This window comes from Mustela lutreola, chromosome 11 (genome assembly GCF_030435805.1).
Source record: "Mustela lutreola isolate mMusLut2 chromosome 11, mMusLut2.pri, whole genome shotgun sequence".
Lineage (NCBI taxonomy): Eukaryota > Metazoa > Chordata > Mammalia > Carnivora > Mustelidae > Mustela > Mustela lutreola.
In genome coordinates, this window is record NC_081300.1 from 97,271,447 (window position 1) to 97,297,536 (window position 26,090).

Sequence of the window (26,090 nt, forward strand, 5' to 3'; positions counted from 1 at the left end):
TCAGTTTCCCTTCCCTGCTAAGTCCCAGATCTTCTGAAACAGAGGTTTCTAAAGATTGCTGCATCGCGGCTTCAGCGAGTTGGAGAAAACTTGGGTGGCCACAGCCAACATTACTACCGCCAGCACTCGGGGTACCCCGGGGAACCCCCAAGCACCGGTGTGTGTCGGGGGCGCACGGAAAGCCGCTAGCCCGGCCGGGCGGCGGAGCCGTCCCTGGGCGCGGCGGCGGGAGGGCGGGCGGAGGCCGGGCCGGGGCGGGTGCCCACCGCGCAGGCCGGGCGGGGTGGGCCGGGGGAGGGGAGGAGGAGGAGGAGGAGGCGCCTAGAAAAGGAGGCGCGGGCCGGGAAGGTGCGGAGAGGCCCGGCGGCGGAGCGCGGAGGCGAGGCCGGGCGGGCGGGCGCGCGGCGGGGCGGGCGGGGGCGCAGGCGGCGGCGGCGCGCACGGAGCGGCCGGGCGCGGGGGAGCCGGGGGGCCGGGGCGCGGGGGTTGGAGGGGGGGGGCGCCGGGCCAGACGCGCCGCCGCTCGGCTCTGCCCGCGGGTCCCGGGCGCGCAGCCCTCGGCCGGCCGCCCGGCCCGGGCCCCGGAGCGCGGTGGAGGAGCCCCCCGAGGAGCCGGGGGCCCGCGCCCCGCGCCCCCCAGACATGGTGGGCCACCTGCATCTGCAGGGCATGGAGGAGAGCCTCAAGGAGAAGAGCCGGGAGGGCTTGCTGGACAGCCCCGACTCCGGGCTGCCCCCCAGCCCCAGCCCCAGCCCGCCCTTCTACTCGCTGGCGCCCGGCATCCTCGACGCCCGCGCGGGGGGCGCCGGCGCCTCCTCGGAGCCCCCGGGACCCGGCGAGGCCACAGCGGTAAGCGCGCGCCTTCGCGTACAACCCGGTCGGGGTCGGCGAGGGGCGACGGGCCGCTCTCACCGCGCCCCCACACGCGGAGCCTCGGAAGCCAGGACGGGGTCCCCCCACCCCGCACCCCTGGCTCCAGACCAGAAGGGGTCCCGGCGACAGCGGAGCTCCGCGGGTGGGTCGGGGACTCGGAGGTGGAGGGGGTCCGGCCTGACCCCGGGACCGGGAGGCGTCTCCCGAGCCGTGGGCCTCTCTGCGGGGTGATCGTCTTGCTGTCAGCTCTGGAGGGCTGGGGGGGTGAGGGAACACGTCCAGAATCCCCAGGGAAGTAGGCTCCGGCTCGGTGGGCTTGAACCCCAGGCCACCGTGTGCTGCAGATCTTAGCCAGGTCCCTTCTGCTCCTGACCCAGGTCCCTGTTTACTGTTCCCAGTGCTGCCAGAGTGAAAGCCCCCCCCCCTTTTTTTTTAAACCAAACCCAGACACTAACCCTTCCTTCTCTGGTTGTTGAGGGGTGTTGACGTGGAGCTGAGGCAGGCCTGGGGGAGGCCCGAACCCCAGGGCAGGAGACTCGAGTGCTCTCTTCCCCCTGGACTTAGTGTGGGGCCTCCAGGTGGATTTGGGTAGGCACCCAGCCTGGCAGCTGAGCCAGGGTGGCCCCTGGCCCAGAGCGGGGTGCAAAGTGGGCGGAACCCAGCACCTTCGCCACTTGAGAAATGACAAAATGAAATCGGGAAGTCGCTTAGGATCCCAGTGGCATTTCTCCCATCCCTGCCTGCTCTCCGCACGCCTTACATCTTGCCTGCCAAGTGTATGTGCTGGCTCAGCTCCAGCCCGGCTCCACTTTCCTGGGGCCCCCCGTGATGCTCGCCCGGCACCTCGCAAGGCACAAAATGCCTCCCCCCGGCCCAGCTGAAAATCCTCCCGGACAGCAGGAAGGAACGCTGGCCTTGCCTCAAGCCTCATGACATGAATTGCCCTTGTGCCTCCCTTGCTCCCTAGTCTGGTGAGTCCCAAACTTGACCGGGCATTGGCATCTCTCAGAGATGTCTTTGAACAATACCCAGGCCGACCTCCTGGGATCCCTGCCTGTTTCCTTGGTAGAGACCGTGCCCCGAGCGCCAGGATTTTATAAAACCTTTGCAGATGATGCTGGTGGGCAGCTCAGTTTGGGAGCTGAAATCCCGGACCGAAATCATGTGGCAAATTTGAGCGTTGGGCTGGGGGAGGGGGTGGGGGGAGGGGGCATTGAGGACTCGCAGGGGTGACACAGGCTGTTTGCAGGAAAATCGATCCTGCGGTATGAACCTGCCAGCTTTCCTGCACGAGGGGCTTGTACTCGGCTGGACTGCTTGGAGGGTGTTTGGGCTCGTGCGCACTGGGGGTTAATCTGGTGTCCAAGAGGACAGGACTTAGAAAGGGACAGGGAGCAGGCTTCCCCTTTATTTTTTTGGATGACCTAGAGTCTTCCTTAAAGAGGGTTTTCTAGAAGCTTTCTCTGGCAGCCAGGACAGCCAGGGGCAGTCATAAGGACCGTGCGCCTGGCTTCCTTGTCTTGGCTGTTCTGGTTGATTTTATTTTATTTTTCCCCTTCCTTGTTAAACTAGCTGCCAGGTATGGAACAGCGCTCTCCCTGATCTTTTAATTCGGCTTGAAGGCAAAACCTGGGGCTATTTCTGCACAGGTAGTGCCCTCAGCTTTTAGATAGCCCTTCCTCCAAGCCAGAAACTCTCCTAACCCTTTGACGAGCTACACATTGGCTTGTTTGCTTTCCACAAATAGCCCAATGAAGTAAGCAGCCTCATTACCCCATTTTCCAGAGGGCCAGACTGAGGCAGGGGTTAGCAACTTACCCAAGGTTGTTGGTAAGTTGCCTTGCTGGGATGGAACCCAGGGAATCTGGATCTGAAATCCTTTTTTTTTTTTTTTTTAAGATTTTATTTATTTATTTGACAGAGATCACAAGTAGGCAGAGGCAGGCAGAGAGAGAGAGAGAGAGAGAGGGAAGCAGACTCCCTGCCTGATGCAGGGCTCGATCCCAGGACCCTGAGATCATGACCTGAGCCAAAGGCAGAGGCTTAACCCACTGAGCCACCCGGGCACCCCTGGATCTGGAATCTTTACACTTAAACCTTCTGTTACCTTACTTTTCACTCTTTAGCTTATAAACGACCTTGTGCAGCTTTCTTCTTATTTTTTTTTTTAAATCAAAAAACAAAATGCCTGGGAACGTATGAAGTTTTGAGATGCTGCTTTTAATAAAAAGAGAGGAAGTGGTTACCCCGGGCAACCTCTTCTCAGCCCCAAGCACCTGCCGCTGGGGCCCCGCCCCCCTAACCCACAGGGCACCCCACTGCCTGGTGAACTCCCGCTGTTTAACAACACCCTTCTCTAAACAGCACCCTTCTCGCTGCTGACTCACAGAGAACGCTTTCCAGGCGCAGACGTAGGCAGGTTCCCTGCCCATCTTGCATGGCTCTGGGGACACGGACGGAAACCCGTCCCGCATCTTGGACCTGATGGTTTCAAACGCCCAAGCAGAGAGAGGCTGGTGGCACGCGGGGCCCGGTTTCTTCTGGCGTCCCCTCGGTGCCGTGCTCCGGACCGTACGGGTCTGGGTGTGTGCCTGGTCTGCACGGGCTGTTCTGACCCCCGGTTCCCAGCGCTGCTGCCACAGCCAGGGCCATGAGCAGTGAGTGCCGTCCCCAGTCCTGAGCTGGTGTGGTCCTCCCTAGCTTGTCACTCTCTGTATGCTGGACACAAATGTCACTCATTGCATCACAGAGGTCCCGTTCCCCAGCCCATGCTTTGTGTTAGAGGCTCAGTCCCCGTCTGCACGGTGCCCCGTTGGCGCTGGGTATCTGGCTGACTGTGAGAGGACCCCCCTCCACCCAAGCCGCAGAGGCCCTGGGGGGCCAGGCTGGGTGCACTCTCTGGAGCAAAGAGAGTCCTGTTCCCTGATTCCCGAATCGGAGGACCAGGTGGGAGCCCGTCATTCGTCCCAGCAGCGGTTACTAAGGGCCGGCTGTGCACTGTGTACTCTCAGGGCCCGGGGGCCCAGGAGCACTGAGCCGTCATGGAACTGGTGTTCTAGTGAGAGACACAGTCACCAAATTAAGTGGAACACCATACCGGGTGTCTTGATAAGCGTTCTCAAAAGACTGGCTTGGGGCACTTGGGGCGCTTATTGGTTAAGGGTCTGCCTTCAGCTCAGGTCATGGTCCTGGGGTCTTGGGATCCAGCCCCACGTCAGGCTCCCTGGTCAGCAAAGAGTCTGCTTCTCTCTCTGCACCCCCTCCACCCCAGCTTGTGTTCCCTCAATAAATAAATAAATAGATAAATAAATAAAATCTTTTAAAAAGTAATTAAAAGGCTGGGTAAGGGTAGAATGCCATAGCCAGGGCGGTCAGGAAAGTGGTGATCAACAAAAACCAAAGCAGATGGTTCCAGGGTGGAAGTGTGGTGAAAGTCCAAGAGGGTGGGAAGTGCAAAGGTCCTGAGGTGGGAGCAGGATAGCTGTGCTTGGGGAGCAAGGTGGAGGCTGGCCGAGGCCTGAGCAGGGACTTGGGGGCCAAGCTGAGGCCAGAAAGTAAAATTCCATTGGTCTTTTAAACACGTACTTGGGACTATTTTATTTTTTTCTTTCAAAGGGCATCTTGAGCCCCCACAGCCCCTCAAGCTAGAGACCTGAGTCAGGCTTGACCAAGAGAGATGCCATGAGGAATGAGGTCTGTGTGGGACCGGCCCCCTGTGGGCGCCCTGCTTCCCTGCAGGACAGAGGGACAGCTAGGGCTGCCTTGGGCCAGGAGGGCTCACCTCTCAGCTGTGCTCATTCCGCAAATGCGTGAGCCAGGCCAGGCGCGGGATGCAGAGTGAGTGAGACACACGCCATCTGTCCGAGCCATCCGCTGACTGCTGGGGCCGGGACTGCCCGCTCGAGATCGAGCACAGCCCTGATGTGCTCCCTCTTGCCTCCTGGGCCTGCCCTGCTGAGCTGTGGGGACAGAGGGATGCTGTGGGCCGAGGGACAGGCCTGTGAGGGTGAGCGGTGTGTGCAGCAGAGACCACTAACTCCGGGCAGGTCCGGGACCTAGCCCTGCCCCGTCTTATGTCCTCAGGGAGGCCACCAACAGCATCTGGGGTCTCAGGCTGTGCTCTCTGGGCACGTGTTTGAGAGAACAGCCACCGCTGGGGGGCGGGACATGTGGACAGATCTGGAGGCTGGGGCAGGGGAGGGACTCAGCTCACTGTCGTGGTGGCCGGGGGTGACTCAGGGAGACGGGGCTCTCTTGCCCTGGCCTCCATCCATAGCCAGCGGCCTGGGCTCCTTCCCGCATGGCTGCTGACAACCGTCTGGGCTCCCGGGACTGTTTTCTTTCTCTCTCTCTCTCTCTTTTTAAAAGATTTTATTTATTTATTTGAGAGAGAGAGAATGAGAGAGAGCAGGAGAGGGGAGAAGGTCAGAGGGAGAAGCCGACTCCCCATGGAGCTGGGAGCCCGATGTGGGACTAGAACCTGGGACTCCGGGATCTTGATCTGAGCCAAAGACAGTCACCGAACCAACTGGGCCCCCCAGGCGCCCCTCGGGACTGTTTCTTTGTTGAATAGAGCGGCACACGGGAGAATTTCCCTAAGGATGAGGTGCTGCTTCCCTGGACCCGGATTCTAGGAGGAGCGTGTGGCAGGCGTGGGGAGACCCCGTGGAGGGAGCGAGAGCTCTGTGCGCCATCCTAGGGAATGCCCCAGGGCTGCCCAGCCCTTTGAGAATACCCATGGTCACAGCCACCTCCTGGGCGCTGGGCCGTCCCCGCTCCCCCTCCCTGCCAGAAGTCCTGGATTTTCTCCGTTCGGCTTCTGGACTGTGAGGGTGACACCAAGGGTCCCAGAGGGAGGTGGGATTTCGGGACTTAGAGCCCGGAGCTGGGAAGGAAGGACAGACAGTTGGACAGAGGAATGAATGCATGCACAGGTGGACAGATGGGTAGATGGACGGATGGATACTTATGAGTGGACAAATGGATGGCTGGACGGATGGACAGGTGGATGGATGAACGGACAGACGGACTAAGGAGACAGCGGTCAGTCCCCACGGCCCCCTGGCAGGCTTGTCGGTGTGTCCCTGACTAGTAGAGGTGTGTAAGCAAGCTCAGGGGGCAGAGAGCCAGGTGCGGCAGGCCAAGGGGGGCGGAGCCCGTTTGCGGGAAGGGGGGCTGGGAGGCGGGAAGGAGCCAGAGGCACCGGCGCCTCCACTCAGCCTTTGTCTGCTTAACCCTGGATGAGTCGGCCTCCAGCAAAGCCCCACAAGTCGTGGTGGTGGGCTCACCTGTCTGAGAACTCTAGCTGTGGCTTTCGCACAGAAAGGGAACAAACTGGCCGTCTCCTTCCAGGGGCTCTGGGGAGGAGGGAGCGAGCAGGAGCCACCTTCCTGGGAAGACTGGCCTTCAGGGGCCGGCACAACCTGGCAGGTGCCCGCCCGAGCTCGCCGGGGCTGTGCAGCCAAGTCACCAACGGGGGGGGGGGGGGGGGCGCTTAGAGTGATACACATTCCTTCTCTCAGTTCTGGAGCCAAGAGTCTGAAATCAAGGCGTCAGCTGGGCCACGCTCCCTCCAAAGGCTCTGGGGGGGGGGGGCAGGGAGTGGGAGTCCATCCTGTGTGTCCGCCCCAGCTTCTGGTGGTGGCTCGCAGTCCTTGTCCCCTCCCTGCCCCGTCCTTGTGTGGCCGTCCGCCCTGCGTGTGTCCCGCAGGTCCCCTGCTGACAAGGGCACCAGTCCTCGGATTCGGGGACTTAGGGCCCAGCCTTATCCAGTAGGACCTCATATTTGCAGAGACCTTATTTCCAAATAGGTCACATCCTTTGTGGTGGTCACAGGCCAGTCTGCCACCCGCTGTCCCGCTGGCTTGGGTCCGTCTGGCCGCCTGTCACAGGGAGCAGCTGGTCTTCGAGCCCTGCCTGCAAGCCGATGTTGGTGTTTGCTTAGTTCTCCTGTTCTGAGGGTCAGACCTCAGGCCTGTGGTGTGTGTGCTGGGCCCCGGATGGTTTATGGCTTTCCAGGGGGTGAGCTGCTCCATGCACGGTCTCCGGGGCTCCCCCAGCCAGGCCCGTACAGCCCCACAGAGGTGCCGTGTTGGGGGAGGGCAGTGAGCCTAAGGAACCCCCTCCCCACCACGCTAGGATTTGTCGCATGGCGCCAGGCCCTAAAGAAGAGTGGGAACTCTGGAATGTGTCCTCCTTGGGTCACTTTCCTCATGGGTGAAAGTCACGGTCAACAGATCCCAAATGCCCAGCGGAGATAATCCAATATAATTCGGAGAGCGGGAAAAGCCATCACCGGCTGCCGGAGGTCAGTGACCTGGAGAGAGGGTCGTTCTAGCCATTGCAGTGGTCCCACATGGCCTTGGTGAGGACCCCCTCCGCCGTGTCAGTGGAGGGGGCAGGGGGTCCCCAGCGGCCTGGCTCTCCCCAGGAGCAGCAGGGTTCTCTGGACCCTGCTCCTGTCACACCCCCTCCGTGGAGGGAGCTCCCCGATGGAAAGGAATGCTCACGGCCACCATGCGTCCCCCCGGGGTGGGCACAGACACGGCTGGACTGTCCCTCGGCGTCCCTGGGAACCAGGGCGGGACCCATGGCGGGCTGGGCTGTCACCGCACGGCACGGAGCTCTCACCACGGAGCCCTTATCTTCCTTGGCCGTCCTGTGGGCCGTGCCTGTCTGGCCGCCGGGAGTGGGGGGCTCCAAAACCCCCCTGTGTTTGTAGGCCCCGGGGTAGGCCTCAAACGGCACGGCCTTATTTTTGCAGGTCACTCGAGCGGCTCCTGGTGGGTTCTCTTTAGGACGGAACCAGAATCTGGGCCTGGGGGGGCGGCGGGGGTGATATCTGGGGGGTGGGTGAGGCCGGCGGGCTGTCTGGGGACACTGTCTGCCCCAGGGGGGCCCTGGGCTGACAGAGCAGGTACAGCGGCAGGGGGCCCCCTGGACGTGTGAGCCCCCGCCCCGCCGGGCCGGCCCCCTGCCTGGTGACTCCCATGAGAATGTGACCCGGTCTTGGAGGAGTGTCTGTTCCAGGGCGGCTGGAAAGTCCTTCCAGGGCCAGTGGTGTGCTTTCTTGGCCGTGAGAGGCACGTCCCAGGCCCACTCTCCAGGCTGGCTGCGTTCCGTGGGGCTGGCACTGCCATTTTGATGTTAAAATAACCCCGGAACAGTCCAGAAAGACTCCGCTCTGAGCTTCCGGACGGGCCAGTGGCTGCCAGGGGGAGGCCGAGTGCCGCGCGGCCACCGCCGCCTTCCCCGGCGCCTGTCCCCGGAGCCCCGCACGGCTGTCCTGGGCCCTTGGCGGTGACTTCCGGAGCTGTCTCGCCACCCTGGCCCGCTGGATGCCAGCCTGCGTCTGGGTTTTCACTGGCTTCTCCTATCTCTTGCACAGCCCTTCCAGTTTGGGTAGATTTTAGATGTTTTTCCACAGGGGCCCTTTGGAAAACGGTGCCCAGAGCTCGGGCTTCCCAGCCCAGCCTGTGAAGTGAGTCTTGTCTCCTTTCCTGGCAGCCGGTCAGGGAGCGAGATCCGGCCGGAATCGGGCTGCTCCCACGGGGCACACGGGGAGGTACCAGAAGGTCTGGAGTCTCTTTATCCTGGGCCGGCCCCAGGGGGATGGCGCTGCTCATCTCGGCCACAGCACGGAAACCTCTGCCGCCTCAAAGCTGTCCTCCCTGTTCCCCAGCTCGGGCGTTACTTTTCGGGAGCGGTGGGGACAGCACATTCGTGTGATGGAAACCAGTGTCCTCCTCCAAGCCTCGTATCCTTTCTCCCTGGGGCCCTTGGCTCTTGTTCTGGGGACCCTGTGGTCCGCTGGGGAGGGGCTGCGGCCGATCCTGTCCACAGGCTGACCCCAGGCAGCCTGGGGCCGGGCGTCTCTGCACCTGAGACCTCTCGTCGCTCAACAGCGCAGGCGCCGTGAGGTGCCCAGGCCTGGGAGACGCAGCCCATCGGGTCTTGAACCTTAGGGAGCTCCTGGTCAGGGGGTGACAGGCACACAAAGGGGTCCCAACACCGGACCAGGTGAGAAGGAACCAGAAGGACATTCCTGGTGCAGGAAGCAGCATGAGCCGGGGCACAGGGGCAATGCAGTGTGGCCGACGGGGTGAGGGAGGCGCGAACAGAGGCCAGTCCCACGTGTGCAAGAGGCCGTTGAGGAGTGCGAGTGGGGGCAGGGACTCTGGAGCCAGACCCCAGGGTTCGAATCCTAGTTCTGCCGCTTCCTAGCTGTGTGACCTCAAGCAAACTACTTGGTCGTTCTGGGCCTCTTTGTCAGCATCTATAAAATGGGCGTGCGGATAGCAGCTCTCGTCTGGTTGAACGAGTGAATGCATGGACTGTGCCCAGGGCAGTGCCGGTGCCGTTAGGGCTCCAAAAGCATGGGCTGCTGGGATATGTCCTCATCCTGGTGAGGACCAGGAGGCCCGGGGTGGGGAGGGAACAGGTAGAGGACATCTCCAGTCGATGAAGAGGCAGGTCTGGGTCTGAACGTATGATTCCTAATCTTGTCCAATCTGGGGGGCGGGGGGCCGCCTAGAGGCTGAGCCCGTGACGTGCAGCAGGGGCGGAATTTGCCATTTTTGTTTAGTGGGAATCAGGTCACACTGCAATCGTCCCACGGACCTAGTGGCTTCCGGCCGAGGCAGGGCAGCAGCGTCCCTAGAGCGTGGGGGTTGCAGGCGAGGTGTGGAAAACTTCCCCTAGGTGGTAAGATGTATGAGCGTGATTTACAGGGGACCCCGGACTCCAGGGACAGGACAGTGTTGAAGGAGAAAGCATGGGTCCGTTCCAAAGACGAAGGGTGTTAAGAGTGCAGGTGGCCCGGGGACACCGCAGGACCCACGGAGTGGGCACAACTGGGCGGCCTCTGGGGAGTTTGGCTCCGTCTATCTCTCACCTGGTAGGTTCCAGCAGGTGGAACAGGGCTGGGGGCCAGGGTGCTGTCTGGGGCTGAGGGGACCCCCTCAGGGGAGCCTGATCGGGTGGGGTTCCAGGACACGTGAAAGAGAAGGCCCTGTGACCTGTGAGGCCCGAATTCACACCACTTCACCCTTCGGATCGCATCTCAAGGGCCACTTCCACAGGGAAGCCCTCCTGGATTTTCCGATGGCTGACCCTCCCCCACACCCCACCCCTCCCAGCCCAGTGATCCCAGCCCCCACCACAGCTGGAATGCTAGTCCGCCTGATGAGTGGAGAGGAGTGGAGGACTCAGGCAGCAAGCCCCAGGGAGCGAGGAGACCATCTTCTCTCTTCCCCGGGGCGACCACAGTAGAGCTCCCAGGAGTTCAGCACACAAACTAAAGGAAAGACCGGGAGCGCACCGAGCGCTCGCCGTGGGCACGCGGAGTTAGAGCAGAGACCGGCTGGCCATCCCCGCATGGGACCCCTCTGCTGTGCCGGCACGGGCTAGCTACGCCAGGTGACGCTGTCACAGACATCCCCAGCGGGCAGTGGGGTTGTACCGAAAGCAGAGGTTTCCTTCTGGCTCTCCTCACTCTGTGTTCGTCACGGGTTGACCGTGACGTTGAGACGGGGGCCGTCGGCCTTCCAGGAGAACTGAGGGTCCCTCAGGCTGGCAAGGAGGCCGCCATGTTGAATGCCACCCCAGAAGGAACGGTTAGCGATCGGGGACTTCACCCTGGGCCCAGAGGTGACCCGTGTCACAGGTGCCGCCACGTGCCCCTCCCCCATTCTGCTCCCCCGTGGGACTGCTGGGAAGTGTGGCTCCCCCCACACGAGTGGAAAGCAGAGAGCAGGCGCTCGCGGCTGGTGGGCTGGTGGTAGTAACGGGCCACACTTGCTACAATGGAGGTAAAACAGTGGGCAGGACTGGGGGCCGGTCTCAGAGGGAGCAGCCTCTGGTCCTCTCCCGGGGCAGATGCCCCCCTTCCTGAGGACGATCATACTGCTGTGTCCCTCCTCCCGATGGATGGGGCGCAGACCCAGGTGGGGGGGTCTGTCCACCCTCAGCCTTGGGCAGCACCAGGCAAGGTCAGGAGCAAAGATGACGCGGTTGCAGCCGCTAGCATGGGGGCAGCTTGGGGGGCCTCCCCGAGAAGGTCCCAGGGCTCTGAGCCTGGCCCCCGGGGCGTGCTGTGGGCCTGGGGTTGCAGGAAGAGGTCGGTACCACAGCCCCACATGGAGGTGTCTGGGAACTAGGGGGCCCTGGTGGGGGGGGGCGCTCGAGGGCCCAGGCAGCTGTGCCGGGGTGGTCTTCTTGAGGGACCCCACAGAGCAGGCTTCCAGACCAAGCCCAGGCTCGGAGGATGTGGGGAGGCCCTCGTGGGACCCATGGGGAGCTGGGGCCACAGGGCCGGAGGGCTGTGTAACCCCGTGTCCGTGGCTCTCCCGACAGCCCCCTGCCCTCCCCCTGAATTCCCCAGCGCTTGAGATGAGGCCCCGGATGCTGCCTGTGTTCTTTGGGGAGGGCATCGAGGTGCACCCGGAGTCCACGCACGAGATCCGGTGAGTGAGTGGGGCTGCTGGCCGGGGCGAGGGTGCGCCAGGCGCTGGTCCTGAACCCCCGCAGGGAAGTGTGGTCAGGCTCTGGGCCCAGCAGGCTCCCCGCTCCTGCCCCGGGCACGCCTCTGGTTGCTGCTCCCTGAGGAGGCAAGAGCGTATCCTGGCCAGCGATGAACTGACTGTACGAGATGCCGACCCGAGGGGACCCTCTGGGTCTCCCTCCCGTGCTCCGCGTCTGCACCGGACCATTTCCCCACTGCCCTGCTCCCTGCATCCAGTCGATCTTATTTTAACCCGACCTCCAGAAAGTTTGCACGATGACCAGCACGCAGCTCGTGGAGCTCCCTCCCTCCTCCGGTCCTGCCAGGATGTTCTGGCATCCGTGACCCAACCCCACACACGCAACAGGGGGCCCCTTTTCTGCCCAGGGCTTGCTGCGTGTCACGTGAACACAGACGTGCTCTGTGCTCCCGGGACTGTCGTGTCTCATGTACCTACTGAGGCGTCCTTGACCTCACATGTATCAGGGGCCCTCCCGGGTGTGGGACATCTTAGGTGCCTCTGAACTTCTGGGCTAAGGTGACCCCACCAGGAGATGTCCTGCATTGGGTTGCCCTCCTGGGAGGGCTTCTGGGGGTCAGGATTCCAGAAGGTGGAGTCCAGGGGCCACAGCACCCTTGGGAAGGATCTGTCCACGACAACCCTGGTCAGCCAGGGAGACCCACACCTGCTGCTTCAGCTCTGGACGTGGTCCCAGGAGATGGCTCGGCTGTGCAATTCGCTCTTCCCAAAGAGCCCCCGTTATTTAAATGTGGGCTGAGCTGACCAGCCGGCCCCACGCAGTGCACGAGAGCTGACTCTCGGGCCCTCGGATTCCCTTCCTAAATGGACTGTCTGTGGGGCTGTGATGGCGAGACGGGCACACCCCCCACCCACCCCGGCCAAGCCTTTGCTTACACTTTGCTTTTCTGAGGTCTGGAAGCAGAGCAGCGGGGCACTGAGCTACTTTTGGGGAAACTTCTTTTGATACAATTTCAGACTTACAGGAAAGTGTCAGGGAGGGCTCGAGGAAGCCCTGCGTACCCATTACACAGATTCACTGGTTCATTACGTTTTGTCCCGTCTGCTTGAACATCGGCAGGCTCTCTCCTGTGCAGATGAATCTTTTTTTCTGAACCACTGGAGAGAGGCAAGTGGTGGTATCCTGAGGTTTAACCCGTAGTACTCTGGCGCCCTTCCCGAGAGCAGGGACACTCTCTCACGCAGTGACCCCACTGCCCCATCCCCACGGCCCAGATTTCGTCTGCTGTCCCCACAAGGCCTTTCACGGCAGATTTTCAGCCCAACTCGGGATCCACCCTGAGTCACGGGTCACACTGAAAACCACTGCTTTCCTGCCCTGCAAGCGGGCACACTCCCACTGCCCTTTGACCCTGACCTTGACCCAAGGCTCTTCCTTGGGGAAGAGCCCGGGCCGTCCTGTTCAGGGGTGCCCTCCCCAAGTTCATGGACTCCCCCCCCCCAAGACGGCATGGTGAGCAGCGGGCGGCCCCCCTACCCCGTCCTGGGCTCACCCTGCCCCCCGTTTCCACCCTCCACAGCTGCAACTCGGAGGTCAAGTACGCCTCGGAGAAGCACTTCCGGGACAATGTCTTCTACGCGCCGGTGCCCACGGTCACGGCCTACAGCGAGACGATCGTGGCGGCGCCCAACTGCACGTGGCGCAGCTACCGCAGCCAGCTGACCCTGGAGCCGCGGCCCCGCGCCCTGCGCTTCCGCAGCACCACCATCATCTTCCCCAAGCAGGCCAGGAGCACTTTCCGGACCACCCTGCACTGCAGCCTGGGCCGGCCCAGCCGCTGGTTCACGGCCAGCGTGCAGCTCCAGCTGTGCGAGCACCCCCGGCTCCTGGGGCCCGCGGCGGCGCTCTGACGGGGCGAGCCGCCCCCCCCCCCCACCAGCGACCTTGGGGGGTTACCCAAGGATGAACTCCACGGCTCAGCCTGGAGCCGGGGTGCGAGGGAGCTGGGGGAGGCCCGTTCCAGCGCCGTGGACTCCATTAACACGTCTCTTTTATTAGCACGTAAACAGGGGAGGCCGCGCAGGCATGGCCCCCTTAAAGACACAGTGGGGGGTGCCCCCCCCCAGGGACCCGGCTGGAGAGAGGAAGGTGGGCGTTGGTGGTGCGGCCTTGGCACCCAGAATAGCGTTGGCCGGTAGGGCCACTGCGGCTCCTTGATACCGGCCACCTGGTCTGTCCGGGGCTGGCGGCCTGACTCTCGGGCCATGTGCGCGGGAAGAGGGGTGCCATCCAGACTCCCACGCTCCTGGGAAGAAATGTCTCCCAAGTGTGCCCTTTACCTGAGCGCTGCGAGGCTAGAGGCCCAGACCGAGCGACCTCTGGTGGCTGTTGAGCCGGGAGGTGAGGCAGAGGCTGTGGAAGCCGGGGCTCCTGTTGGTGGAAGCCGGGGCTCCTGCTGGTCAAGGCCTTGCCAGAGCGGCTCCCGGGTACTATGGCTTCAGGGACGAAGGTTTGGGGCGCAGCCTGCCTAAACAGAGGCCTTTGAGCTCTGTAGCCGGAGCCTCCCCGCCAGGGCAACCCCAGCAGGAGCAGGACTCTCAGCCTGGAGCCTTCCTGCCGGGTGCCAAGGGAGGCCATCGAAGCTCTCCGAACGTCCGCCATCCCCTGAATGGGGGTCCAGGCTCAGCCGTCGGCTTAAAGAGATCCCATGGGGGGTTCTGCCCGCGGTGATACCACGCAGGCCGCACGGGGGATGCCACGACGCACCCGGGGCTGGGGGCCACGGTCTGGTGCCCCCAGTGTGGTCTGGATGGACCTGGTGGGTAGGGGGCTGTCCCGCCACTGTCTTGGTCACCCCTCCCGTGATGGGGGTGGGGCAGAAGGGCTCCCTGGGTCTGGAGCCCCACATTGGGTGGGAGAAGCAAGTCTGAGCTCACATCCAAGAGAGGCCAAGTGCTTGATGTATTTTTATGTATCTACCCAGACGGAGCGTGCTCGCGCCACAGTCTGATTAACAAAGAAATAACTTAAGAACTTGACCAATTATCCTAATAAAATGTGCAAACCCAAAGAGGCTCCCTCTTCTGTCTCTGAGCCCTCAGATCCCATGGGGCGGGGGCCCGTTTTCCTAGGCCCCTGTACTCTGTGGCCACCCCCTTACCTTCCCCCCCAGGCTTAGCTTCGGGAAACACTGCCTCCTCTCAGCCTCTCCTCTGCTCACAGGGAACAGGGAGGCGCTCAGAGAGCTCAGAAACCTGTACCCCGCGCCCTCGACTTCCGTGGGCACGGCTTCACCCAAGAGCTGCTCAATAAATGCTGAGACCCAGGCCCCACCATGGGACTTGGGTCCAAAGATGGTTCTGAGGGGTCCTGGGAATCTGCCTTTTTAAAAAAATTTTTTTTTCTTTTGGTGTCTGACATCTCAGCCCCGTCCCCTGATAGCCCCCAACCCCCTCCCCGGAGAAGGGCCCCAGCTCCCTCAGCATGGGTCGTCCCAACCCATGTTACAACATGTCTCTCTCCATCCTGTCCATGGCTTTGGAGGGACCCCTGAGGCCCCAGGTAGCGAGTGCTATTAGGGAGACACTCGGCCGCCGTGGGACACTGTCTTCTAGGAATTGCAAAGTGAGACTGGAATTTGCCCCCTAGGCCTCTGGAGTTGGGGGGCTGAGCAAGTGGGGTGCGTTTGGACATAGAGGGTTTGCGGGGGACGGATCCCTCCTTCGAGGGGGTGGTTCACCAAAGTGTACTGGGCGGGGTCATCTGTGGCCTCCTGATGCTGGGCCCCGAGCCTGCTGGTGTGTAAGACAACAGCAATGGTAAAGCTGTATGAGCTGACTCACGCAGCGCCCCCAGTATGCCCCCGGTGCTCGATGAAGCCCCCCCGTGTGGTTTCACTCAATTCACCTGATGAGACAGGCACTCCTGTATCTCCATTTTATAGAGGAGCAAGGCACAGAGAGGTTAAGTAACTTGCCCAAGGTCACACAGCGAAAGGGAGGCAGGGCCAGGATCTTACCCACTTGGCTACATGTCTTTAAAGGAGAATGCTCTCTAGCCAAGGGGTAGAGGAGTGAAAGGGGCCCGGGGGTGAAAACCAAGAGGGTCAAGGACAGGCTTCCATCACTGTGAGGAAGACTCCTGGGGCCTCTGCGGGTTGTGTGGACAAGCCTTAGGGACCTGACAACTCAGGCCATTTAGAGATGGGATTCTGTGCAGACACGCGTGCTGGGGATTACATCATTCGTACATAATCAATCCAGCTGCACAAGCTCCATTTCAACCACGACCTTGATCTCCTACGACGTGGAGGAAGAATGGGCTGGGCTTCTGGACCTGTGCACTTAGGGTGCCGATGAATCCGGCGTCCTTGGAGGTGCTCCTGGGGTCGCCCAAGAAGGAGAGCCTCCAGCTGCGGCTTCCCGGCCCCTGCCTGGGCCCCCCTAGCACGAGTCCTTGCCCTCGGGGGACTGAGACCATGCCTCTCCCTTCTCTTTCCGGGCATCACCTCCGTCTGGGCTCTTCTGGACGGCTCCGGAGAGCACAACAAGTTCGAGTCCCCGACTGCGCCCTGTCTCCAGGGGGCTCTGTGAGGCCCCGCCTGGGAGAGCGAGGGCGGCTGCCCGGAAGGCCCCCAAGTGCACCCTGGTTTTCCTGGGAACCAGAAGACCTGGAGGCCAGGCAGAAGAGATGCCAGTTTCATCTAGATTCTTGGGATTTTCACCCCAAGATGGAGAGACCGGAGCGCAGCTGCCAAGGCCCTTCTACCTCACCCTGGCCTCCAGGTACCCAGGATGCAGCCGCACTAGGAAGCCCCCAAAGGGGCAGGTGTCCAGGCCCAGTCTCTAAGCATCTGCCAGTTGGGCACACGCTTTTGTGTCCCAGGCTGTGGGAGGGGAGAATTGGTGCTTGTCGAGCCTCTGCCACAGCTGAGCCCGACCGGGAGCCGTCCTGGGGGCAGGCTGCCCCCACCCCGGGCAGAAACACTTCACGCGGCCCCAACCCCCCCTGCTGACCCCCTGCTGTGGTCACTCCTGCTGTCTCCAGGTTCACAGCCTCGAATCAAACTCAGCGCCCCACCCCCCCAGCCCACCCAACTCCAGCCAGGTGTCCCCGTCGTCTGGACTCCACGCAGTCCCATCCCCGGCTCCCCAGCGTAGGAGGGATGAGAGCAGCCAGCAAGGGCTCGGAGCACTTGCTCCATCTTCGGGAAGCCTGGTCCGTGCATCCTCACAGGGACTCCGGGCGGCTGCTGGGGAGAAAGGCTGATGAGGAAGCAGGACCCGGCCGCTGGTCTGTCCCACGGTCGCTGGACCCCCGGGCTCCCTGGAGGACCCACCCGCGTGATGGGCTTCCTTCGCCTTCTCAAGGACAGGATGGCCAGGAAGCCCTCCCCCCACCGGTCTCAGTGGCTTCTCTCTCTATATCCGTCTAACATGCTTGCAAACTAACATCGCCCAATGTCAGAAAACCAGCAAATTACCTTGTTGGGCTCATTTCTTCTCAGAGAACGCTGGGTCCCTACACTGACTTACATGCGGCCACCCTGGCCTCCCAAACGTCCCCGGCTGGGTCTCCCCTCCCACACAGGCTCCCTCCATGCAGCCCATCCTCCCCTCGCCCCCCCAAGAGCTACCACCTCCAGGAAGCCACTCTGACTGCTCCAGTCCAGTTATCACAGGGTCTGCATCCCCCAGCCCCAGGAAGGCTTGTCCTGAGCCAAGCCCGGTGCCTTGGGGAGAAGTCTGTCCCTGCCCTCCCTGTGGGTGGCAGCTCTCCAGGCCGGGTCTCCTTCTACCATGTGTGCCCCAACTGGAGGCCTCCTGGCTAGATGGAGGAACTAGGTTCTCAATGAGGATCAAGCTCTAACCTTGGGCATCACCCCCCGCCCCAACCGCCACCATCCTAAGGGCTGCAGACCACTCCATCAGAAATACTAGGGCTGATTCTCAGATTCTCAAGCCGAATCCTAGACCTACAGATTCATATTCATATTCTCTAAGCGGGGCCCGGGAATGTGGAGTTAGCCAACTTCCCAATGTCCTAAGACATGTGGACCTTTGCCAACAACCGCCCTTCACTTAACAGATCACATGCCCTTCACTTTAGAGACCACATGCTGGTTTTCTGTTGGATCTGCTCTTCACAGAGTCCGTTCAGCCCAACACCATCACAAGGAGAGCTCAGTCAGCGACAGGGCAGCAGCGGAAGACTTGAGGGGGTCTGTCTGATCCGGGACGTGGGTAGCTTGCAGTGTGTTATCAGAGACTCAGAGGAGAGAGATGGTGAGGTAGAAGTTCTTAGAAGAGGCACTGTCCCAGCTGGGTTTTGATGTATGTGTAGGAGTTTTCCAGGGAGATAAGCATCTGGGGAACAGCATAGACCTCGGTTTCAAAGATGGAGACGTGAGAAGAGCAAATAGGACAGGGATGGAATGAACTCTTTGGGAGTTGTGGACTGGTTGGTCGAGGCTGGAACATAGGGTGGACGTGAGCTCTCCCTACAACTGCAAACACCCCCGTGCTGGGTCAGGGCCACTGGCCCGCAGAGGAAGACAGACAGAGGTGCTAGATGGTGTCAGCCCTGAGGCCACGGAGACGGAGGGGCTGGTGGAAAGGACCACGTGGGCTGAAACTTGGGCCCCACTTCAGATCAATCTGGTCTGTGGCTGAGGGAGGTGCCACGGGATCCTGGGTGGCACCAGCCTGTGTGGCCCAACCCTGGTGGCTGGTGTGACCAAAAGAGCCTCCCCATCCTGGAGTCCAGATGGGGGGCTGGCCTACACCCCTGGTGGAGGGAGGACACAGCCAGGACAGGGCCCTTTGCTGGCCCGACACTGCCACCTGCCTGCCGGCCTCAGTACTTCAGCCCAGGGGCCTGGCCTGATGCATCGGCCTGTGAGCCGGCTGCCTGGGCCACGCAAGGCCCCTCTCTGGGTATTTGGAGGTGTCTGTCCCTCGGTGGGCCAAGGCGCCAGCACCCCAGGCCGAGAGGCTGAAGGACAGGGTGGATTCCAGAACCATGACCGCCAGGCTTAGCCTACCTCCAGATCTTGTGAGCTTCCCTTTAGACCTAGACCCCCACGAGGGGCAGAGAGCCCACCTCCCGAACTCAGAGCTCCCAAGGGGTCTAAGGTCCCAGAGAGCCAGGGCCATCCCCAAGAGCAGACCCCGGACTGGGCATGGCAGCTGGAGGCCTTCCCACAGGCCTTCCTCCCGCCTGCCAGCTGTGCACACACCGGGCAGGCTCTCTGCAGATGGGGCCTGAGAGGGACCCAAGTTCATGGCCCCTCCGCCACAAGGAGGGGCAACCCTGGCTCTGCTGGGCTGGAGGTTCTCGGACTTCTGCTTCAGGAGCGGGTGGGCACGAAGTCCACATTCAGGCCAGCGACCGACAGCTGGCTATTTGGCTCTTGGCTGCAGGGGGCCCTGAGGCCAGGCCAGAGCAGGGGGCAGGAACCCTGACAGGGAAGCTGTCCGCAGGCACCCCTGAGGGCCCGCAGCACACACCCACACACATGCCGAGCCTGCAGACAGGACGGTGGGCGGAGGGACTCCTGACCATCCCCTAGAGTCAGGCACCCAGCCGGGCAGTGCGGGCTGACATGCACACCCGTGACCCAGGACCGTGCGGGAGTCTGGAGGACACGGCACAGGTCGTGGTGAGAGATGAAGTGGCCATCGGTGAGGGGTCACAGTGAGGCTGTCGGCGCCCAGAGCCAACCCAAGAACAGCTTCTGTCTGTGGCCAAGGACCTCGGTCTCTCTGACACCCAGGTTCTGCTTGTAAGGAACGCGGGAGGCGAAGCGCGGGGCGCCTTTCCGCCAAAACTGCGGGAAGCTGCACCGGGACGGCTGTTCCAAGACCCAGGCAGGTGTGGCTTGTTCTCTCTTCTGCCTCGATTCAAAGCGAGCAGAGCGGCAAAGGGTCTCTTTCTGAACACAACGTTGGCAAGAGTGGAAGGAAAAGTGCTCAACGATTATGAGTTAGCGGTGACTGTCTTGCACAGGACCGTGATGCTCTCTCCGTGGGTGTGAAGGCGGGAAACCCTCCCCAGGGGCTTGAATGCGCAACACCTGCCCCCCTCCAGATGTGCATGTCAGAGGCCCGAACCAGGTGTGCCACTCTATACCGTCCGCTCACGGGCACGAACATCGGATACTCCCGCCGTGGGTGTGACTATTTGATCCCCTCATGGAGACCTTCTTACTGCGGCCGGAAGTCCTCGCCTGCAGGGGGACACGTCTGGGGCGTTTCAGGGGGATATTCCCTTGCCCCTCCGGGTTGCACTCCCGCTGCCCCCGAGGCCCCAGTCGCCTGCCCTCCGGGCTGCCCAGGCTGAGGGAGAAAAGCAGCCTTGGTAACTTGAGTATAATTCGCTTTTTAATGAGAACAACGTGTGTAAATGACAGAATGCCCCCGCCGTGCGCAGATGGCGGTCACAGAGTACCCATCAAATTCATTCTGCCCAAGGAAGGGAGGGAGGGGGGGGTGCTCGCGAGCCACAGCCCCGCCCCCCTCAGTCCTGCGGATGATGGGGTCACTGCCTGGCGGCCTGCACACACCTTTTGAACGGTAAGCAGAGATCGAAAGCACAGCAGCAATAACACTGGGTAAAGTCCTTCCTTGCGTAAAACATCTGAATTAATTCATTGAAGGTATCAAAAATATACCCTGTAAACCAATACATCATTTACACCTGCCTTTCCTTCCCACCGCTGCGGCAGCGCCGTGTGAGACAAACAGTCCAGTTCCTCGGAGCGTCTGCTCGCCCCAGACCGCACCCGGCCCTTTCGCCCGCCCATCCGGCCCAGCTGGGTTTCCAGCAGTCTCGTTGACTGGGGCAGTCCGTGGAGACCAAGACGAGAGCGCTGGGGGCTGGACAGGGCCCGCGTCCGTCTGTCCAGAGCGAGAAGCGGAATGGGGACGGAGGGAGGGTGCGGGGGCTGCTAGCTCAGTTTCGACTTTGGTTCCAAATGTGTTAAGGGGGGAGGCAGTGGCGTGGGAGGTGCGTGGCCATCCTGCTTTGGGTCCCTGGCCGCCCCGGCTGCGTGCGTGTGGCCGCCACACACCGCCGCGCCCCCTCCCCGGCCCCTCCCCACCCGAGCACCAGGTAAACATCCCCTGAGTAAGGTCACTGCACAGGACCAGCCCGGGGCGGGAGTCGTAGTTAAGGCTTTAGACAGGCGAGGATGCCGGCTCTGGACGGACGGACGGATGGGCGCGCAGGCAGACTCGGGGGCTCCTTCCTCGGTGGGGGGAGTCGGTGGCCGCCCCGCTCCTTGCCCAGGCCGCTCTGGCCACTCGCTGGGCCCTGGCGCCGCCCCCCACCCCGTTCTGACAGTCACTCGCTGTCGGAGAGCGTCTCGTACTGCGAGCAGAGCAGCGGCTTGGGCTCTTCGTCCCAGGCATGGTGGGGCCCAGCGAGGGGCCCGCTGCCCGCGGGGAGGCCCGGTGGGGGCGGGGAGGCCATGACACCCGCCTGCAGCCGCATGATCAGGGGGTTGTAGGGAAATGGTGTGGAACCTGCCGGAGAGACCAGGAGAGACGGTCAGAGGCCTCCGGGCCCACCTGTCTACCACCCTGGGGACTGAGCCTGAGCCTGGTGTCTCCCCCTACCCCCAGCCTGGCACCATCCCAATTCCTCCTAACTCCTGTGAGCTTCCTCAAGACTGCCCCAGGCTCCTGGTGGCTCAGTTGGTTTCAACCCAGGTCATGATCCCCCCTCCCTGGAGTCCCGGGATCGAGTCCCGCATCGGGCCCCCTGCTCAGCAGGGAGTCTGCTTCTCTCTCTGACCCCCTCCCCTCTCATGCTCTTTCTCTCTCACTCAAGTAAATAAATAAAATTTTTTAAAAAAACAACAAAATACCCTTGCTCGTCTCTGCTCACGGATACCGTGCTCTGGCCACCTGGGGCCTAGACCCGTAGGGGGTCTCCTTGCCTCTCGGCCCAGGGCTCTCCTGAACCTACATCAGTTCTCTCAGACGAGGCCAGACCACACACTCGGCACACAGTAGGTGCTCAGGCAGCCCCCACCCCCTGCCCCGGCCCCCGAGCCCCAGTGCACCTGGCAGGCTGATAGCCAGCAAGACACCCCCGCCCCCCCACACCCACCTGCAGACGAAGGCCGGTCCTCCCAGACGCGGTTGGTGAGCGGCGTCCGGCGGTTACAGTCCCCCTCCGAGTGCACTGAGGAGACCGAGGGTGGCCGGTCCCCAGACGCCAGGCCCGGGGCCGGGGACTTGGCTTTTCGGCTGCTGGGTCTGCCAGAGACTTTGGCCTTCCCGCCACCACCTGCAGGGAAAGGGCCACGTTGGACGGTGAAGACAGCACGCGCACGGTGAGAGCGGGGTGGGTGCGGCCCGGGCTGCCTGCCTCCTGGGCCCCCACCGAGGGGGATGACAGCAGCTCAGCCCTGCCGGGATGCCGAGGAGGTGGACCAGATGGACAGGTCCAGCCCTGGGCCTGATTCTGGACGTGGGTTTCTACGAGGGGAGTGGCCTAAGCTACTTTCAAAGACCCCTCAGGCTGCCCTGAGGCCCGCCTACCCACCCATGGGCCAATACCCTGAGCATGAAGCCTTGGGGCGCTGGCTTGACCCTGACCATTGTCCCAGGACTATGATCCGGCTGGGAAGCCTGAGCCCTCTGCAGAGAAGCCAGGACCCGTGAGGCCAGGCCTAGGCTCCCACTAAGTCCAGAAACTTCCTGGGACCAGACTGTCTAGGTCAGACAAGTGGGCCCGAGGTCTCCGTGCTCAGACACGCAGAGCACGGACCGGGGAGCTGTGGCAGAGAGGGGGCTGGCCCCTCTGCTTTCCCTGACTCCTTGGACTTTGAGGCTCACACACAGACACGGTGTCCTCCCCATCAGGTCCCAGGCCAGCCAAGGTCCCACACGACGGCCCCCGCAGATGTGGGCCCCACAGGCCTGGCTGCCGGGAAGGGACCCCCTGATCCACACAGAGGTGGGTCCTCACGCTAGCCTGATCTCCTCCAAGGAGACATGCAGCCGGCCCAGACGAGGGCCTCCCGGGGGACCTGTGTCCAGCAGGGGAGGAAGGCAGTGAGTGTTTTTAGAAAAGCAGCAGCTCCTTTGTACCTAGTGGGCAAGGGGAGGGCCGGGGCCACGCCCGCCCCGATGGGGAGAGCCGACTCCAGACCCAGGCCAAACACGCACAAAAATAAAGTCACAAGCTCCAAAGCTGGAGGGGGTCGGTCAGAGGAACGCGGAGGCACAAGATTAAGGACACTGGGGTGGGGACAGACGGGGCGGGCGGGGCTGGAGGACCGAGGCGGGGGAGGCCTGCAGACCTGGCGAGGTGAGTGCGTGTTCGCTCCGTCCGTCAGCAGCGGTTATGGGTATAGTGGCGGGCAGGCTGGCACTGGCAGTCAGAGGGTTAAAAGCATTGGCGCTGAGCGGGGGCTCCTCCCACTGATCATATTTACCCATGAGCGCCTTTCTAATAATGGCCTCCAGCCCCATGTTGGTGCTGGTATGCTCCTGCACCGCCTGGCTTCTGCAGGTCATGAGGCCTGGGAGAGAGACACACACACAGGGGCCAGGAGGGGCCGGGGGGACAACAGGGGGAGGGAGAGAGAAGCCGGGGGAGGGGAGGGGAAGAGAGAATACACAGTGAGCACATTTCGGCAAAGCAACATGTTTCTTCATTTCCCTGTCCCCCTTACTCTCCTGCGGCTTGCTGACGGGGCGGGCCGGGGGCCCCCTCGGACTCAGGCCCTGGGGTGTGGGGGGCTGGGGGGCGAGATGACCACTCTCCATGTCTCTCCGGCTCTGCCCTCGGGGAACTCAGAAGCCTCCCCCGCAACGCGCCGGCCCCGCCACCCGGCCCCCGCAATCCCAGCTGGGGCTACTCCTCTCTAAAAATTCCAAATGGCCTTGAAGAGGGGGTCGGGAAAAAGAGAGAGAGAGAGAGTGTGTGTGTGTGTGTGTGTGTGTGTGTGTGTGTGTCGGGGGCGGAAGTCAGAGGAGGGGACGCCCTGTTTGGGGAGACACAGCTGGGAAACCAGGTTCAAGCCAGAGCTCCGTCCTGGGCATGGGTCCCCGGGGCTGGTGGGGGCTGAGGAAGAGACTCCGGGAGGGAAGGGGACCCCCATGAGGTCTAGGGCCCTCAGCCCCCGCAGCCCCCCGTGCCCCCCCACTCCCCACTCTGGGCCTAACTCTCCTGCCCCAGCCTCTCCCCCGCCCGGGAGCCGCGAGGAGAGAGAGGTGCAGAGACGGGACGGTGAGGTGGGGGTCATAGCCATGCAGTTACGGTGCGTGCGGGGGGACAGGGCAGAGCTAGAGACACTCGCGTGACCGCCCCCAGCCCGGCCACCTCTTCGCCAAGCGGCCAAATTCACAGACTGTTCCCCGCAGACGCCTGCAGACCCCCGCTACATCACAGCCACGTGAATTCACCCCTTTTCATCCACCAAGGGTTTCTGTCCCTTTCTCGTTTTCTTGGGGATCCTTCTGCAAACTCTGGCAGACCCGGGGACGCGTCTCTTCTCTACATTTTTGCTAAACCAGACTTTGCCCACAACGCTCAAGCCCCCTCTGCCTGCCGTCCTCAGGCAACGTGTGCATGGATTTTCAGAACTGCGCCCCAGGGGTGCAGGAATAGCGGGGGGCCGGCGGGCGGGGCTCCCTGTCCCTGCCCTGGTTCGTCCGTGAACTCCACGGGCAGGCGGCTTCTCCGTGGTTGGAAACCACATTTCTGGCACATTCTGGGCAACCGTGTGCTCCCAGCGTTGTTTTTCTTTTCTTCCTTGTAGCTTCAAACTTGGTCACAGCCAGGGACACACTCTCGCCACCTTTGGAGGTGTGTCTTGGCCACTTTTCACCAGCACTTCAAAAAAAATAAATAAAAAGAGGAAAAAAAGAAAGCCATGTCTCTCAAGAAGAAGTAGTATTTCCAGCAGGGGTGAGCACTGGCGGGGAAAAAAAAAAAAAAAAAAGCACTCGTGCTCCTCCACACAAGGAAAACAGTGCGGAGTGGAAACTATGACGTGATGGGGACAGGCGGTGGCGGTTTCTTGGTAGACCAGCATCTAGCGATCCCAGATGTTTCTGAGCCTTCCACCCGAGGTCACGGGGGCGCGACTGGACCGGGCCAGGCGGGAAGGAAGCTTGACCGCCTCCAGTTACAAAGGCAAAGTCGGACGGGGGCTGAGCGCAGAGACCAGGACGTGGGGACGCCAGCGCGTGTGTGCCGACTGCTTACAGGGAAGCGGAACGGGATCTAGCACAGATCTTCATGGCAGCGCTGCACGAACTTCTACGGACAGATGCACCTGTGTGTCCATGGCCCGTATCACGAATGGCAACGTGCCAGAAACTTTCATTTCTAACCATGTCATTGGTTTGACCAAACTGTTTCCTCTCTGCTGAGGTCTGGGTAGACAGGCGGGCGAGCCCCGGTCGAGACCCCCACTTGGAGGCCCTGATGACCCTTTGATAAAATCCAGTGGTTGTCTTTTGCTCACCGCTTTTCCCAGGTCTTGAGGTCCCGATGGCCCCTGGGAAGGCTAGCCCGGCTGCCCTCTGCTCCTCTGGCCTTGGACCCCCACCAAAGGCCCAGGGCACAAAGGACACAGCCCTGCAAATGACCCCGGCACCCCCCACCCCTCCCACGCAGGGCTGCCCACGGGGACCCCAGCCCCGGCTCTGCTCTGCGCTCAGTCTCTTCACACAGGAGGCCAGGCCCTGAAGCCTTCCAAGGAGCAAGAGAAACACACACTGTGGCCCCTACTGGCAGCTGGGGACCCAGCCCCGAGGGTCCCCCACATCCCAAACGTCACGGCAGGCCTGTGGGTTTTCACCCATGTCCCTATTCCAGCTCTGGCGTTCCCTCAGCTGCTTCGAATTTTTGAATAAATCAGATGTCCTCTCTGTAAAAGCGCTCACGTGGACCCCGAGAGAAACCCGCGTACAAAGCCCGCGCCCACGCTCCCCGCCCACACTCAGACCTCCACCGGAAGCCCCGGCGGGGAGCTGGTGTTTCCAGACAGTTGTGTGTGCCCCTGATTCTGTACCAAGCACACCGGGAGGCCCTGGCATGTGATTCCAACGCAGACCCCTTGCAAAGCCTCCCCAGCCTTCTGTGCGAGTCTATGTCCCTGCTGCTGGGTTTGTGGAGTCCAGAGGGAAGGACACACTTGAACTAAGAAAGGTCTCAGTCCGCAGGACTGTGGCTGGGCTGAGGTCCCGGTGACCTCCCAGGCCACACTCCCTGAGTGTCCTTTCAGATTCCACACAGCAGCCCAATCTCCCCAGCGTGCAGCCAGGAGGGGGGGGACCAGGAGAGTGGGGATGGGGCTGGTGGCCTGGAGCTCGGGCTGGACAGTTACCTGCTCCGGTGATGGCAGGCATGTTGAAGATCTCTGTCCCGGGCTGGCCGATATCTGGAGGGGCGGGTGACAAGATTTAGGGTAAGACTTAGGGGCCCACAGGTCCCAGAAAGTCACATGCCCCTGCCCTGCTCCCGTCTAAGCAAAGTGCATCAGCGCACACAGACTCCGTAGGGCGGGGGCAGGCCTGGGGAGTGTGCTTTTCTAACCAGCTTGCTGGGGCTCCCGACCTCCGGGCCCACGGACTGCACTTGGCAGGGCTCTGGAGCTAACCAGGCCAGGCTGGGGACTATCTGTAAGGTTGCAGCTCCAGCCCTGGGAAGCTTCCGAAAAGCCTCTGTGACACCCCCAGTCTCGCCGTGGCTAACGAGTCCCAGCCGGGGAC

General features: G+C 62.1%; 2 protein-coding genes across 24 annotated transcripts in view; one reads left to right on the forward strand and one right to left on the reverse strand.

Annotated features, from left to right (window-relative positions):
- Positions 1 to 503: 503 nt before the first annotated feature.
- On the forward strand, positions 504 to 14,425 carry RFLNA (refilin A). The gene is made up of 3 exons (XM_059140122.1): positions 504 to 849; positions 11,227 to 11,336; positions 12,935 to 14,425. The coding sequence occupies exons 1-3, from the start codon at positions 643 to 645 to the stop codon at positions 13,263 to 13,265; spliced, it is 648 nt and encodes a 215-aa protein (XP_058996105.1). The 5' UTR covers positions 504 to 642; the 3' UTR covers positions 13,266 to 14,425.
- A 5,293-nt stretch (positions 14,426 to 19,718) lies between these two features.
- Positions 19,719 to 26,090, reverse strand: part of NCOR2 (nuclear receptor corepressor 2) — a 206,078-nt gene continuing 199,706 nt past the window's right edge. For 15 of the 23 annotated variants that reach the window (XM_059139520.1, XM_059139524.1, XM_059139529.1 and 12 more), the window contains 4 exons: positions 25,706 to 25,759; positions 22,667 to 22,888; positions 21,469 to 21,648; positions 19,719 to 20,879 (listed from right to left, as the gene is read on the reverse strand). In XM_059139520.1, the coding sequence (XP_058995503.1) occupies positions 20,698 to 20,879; positions 21,469 to 21,648; positions 22,667 to 22,888; positions 25,706 to 25,759 (638 nt within the window). In that variant the 3' untranslated portion in view covers positions 19,719 to 20,697. The remainder of the gene's footprint in view (positions 20,880 to 21,468; positions 21,649 to 22,666; positions 22,889 to 25,705; positions 25,760 to 26,090) is intronic. The other 8 variants (XM_059139532.1, XM_059139540.1, XM_059139541.1 and 5 more) reach the window with 2 other exon arrangements.

Excerpts from the sequence above, each read along its gene's own strand:
- RFLNA (XM_059140122.1), top strand. The coding sequence starts at position 643 with ATGGTGGGCCACCTGCATCTGCAGGGCATGGAGGAGAGCCTCAAGGAG. Across the intron at positions 850-11,226 it reads GACCCGGCGAGGCCACAGCG|CCCCCTGCCCTCCCCCTGAA; the intron begins GTAAGCGCGCGC and ends CTCTCCCGACAG. Across the intron at positions 11,337-12,934 it reads GAGTCCACGCACGAGATCCG|CTGCAACTCGGAGGTCAAGT; the intron begins GTGAGTGAGTGG and ends CACCCTCCACAG.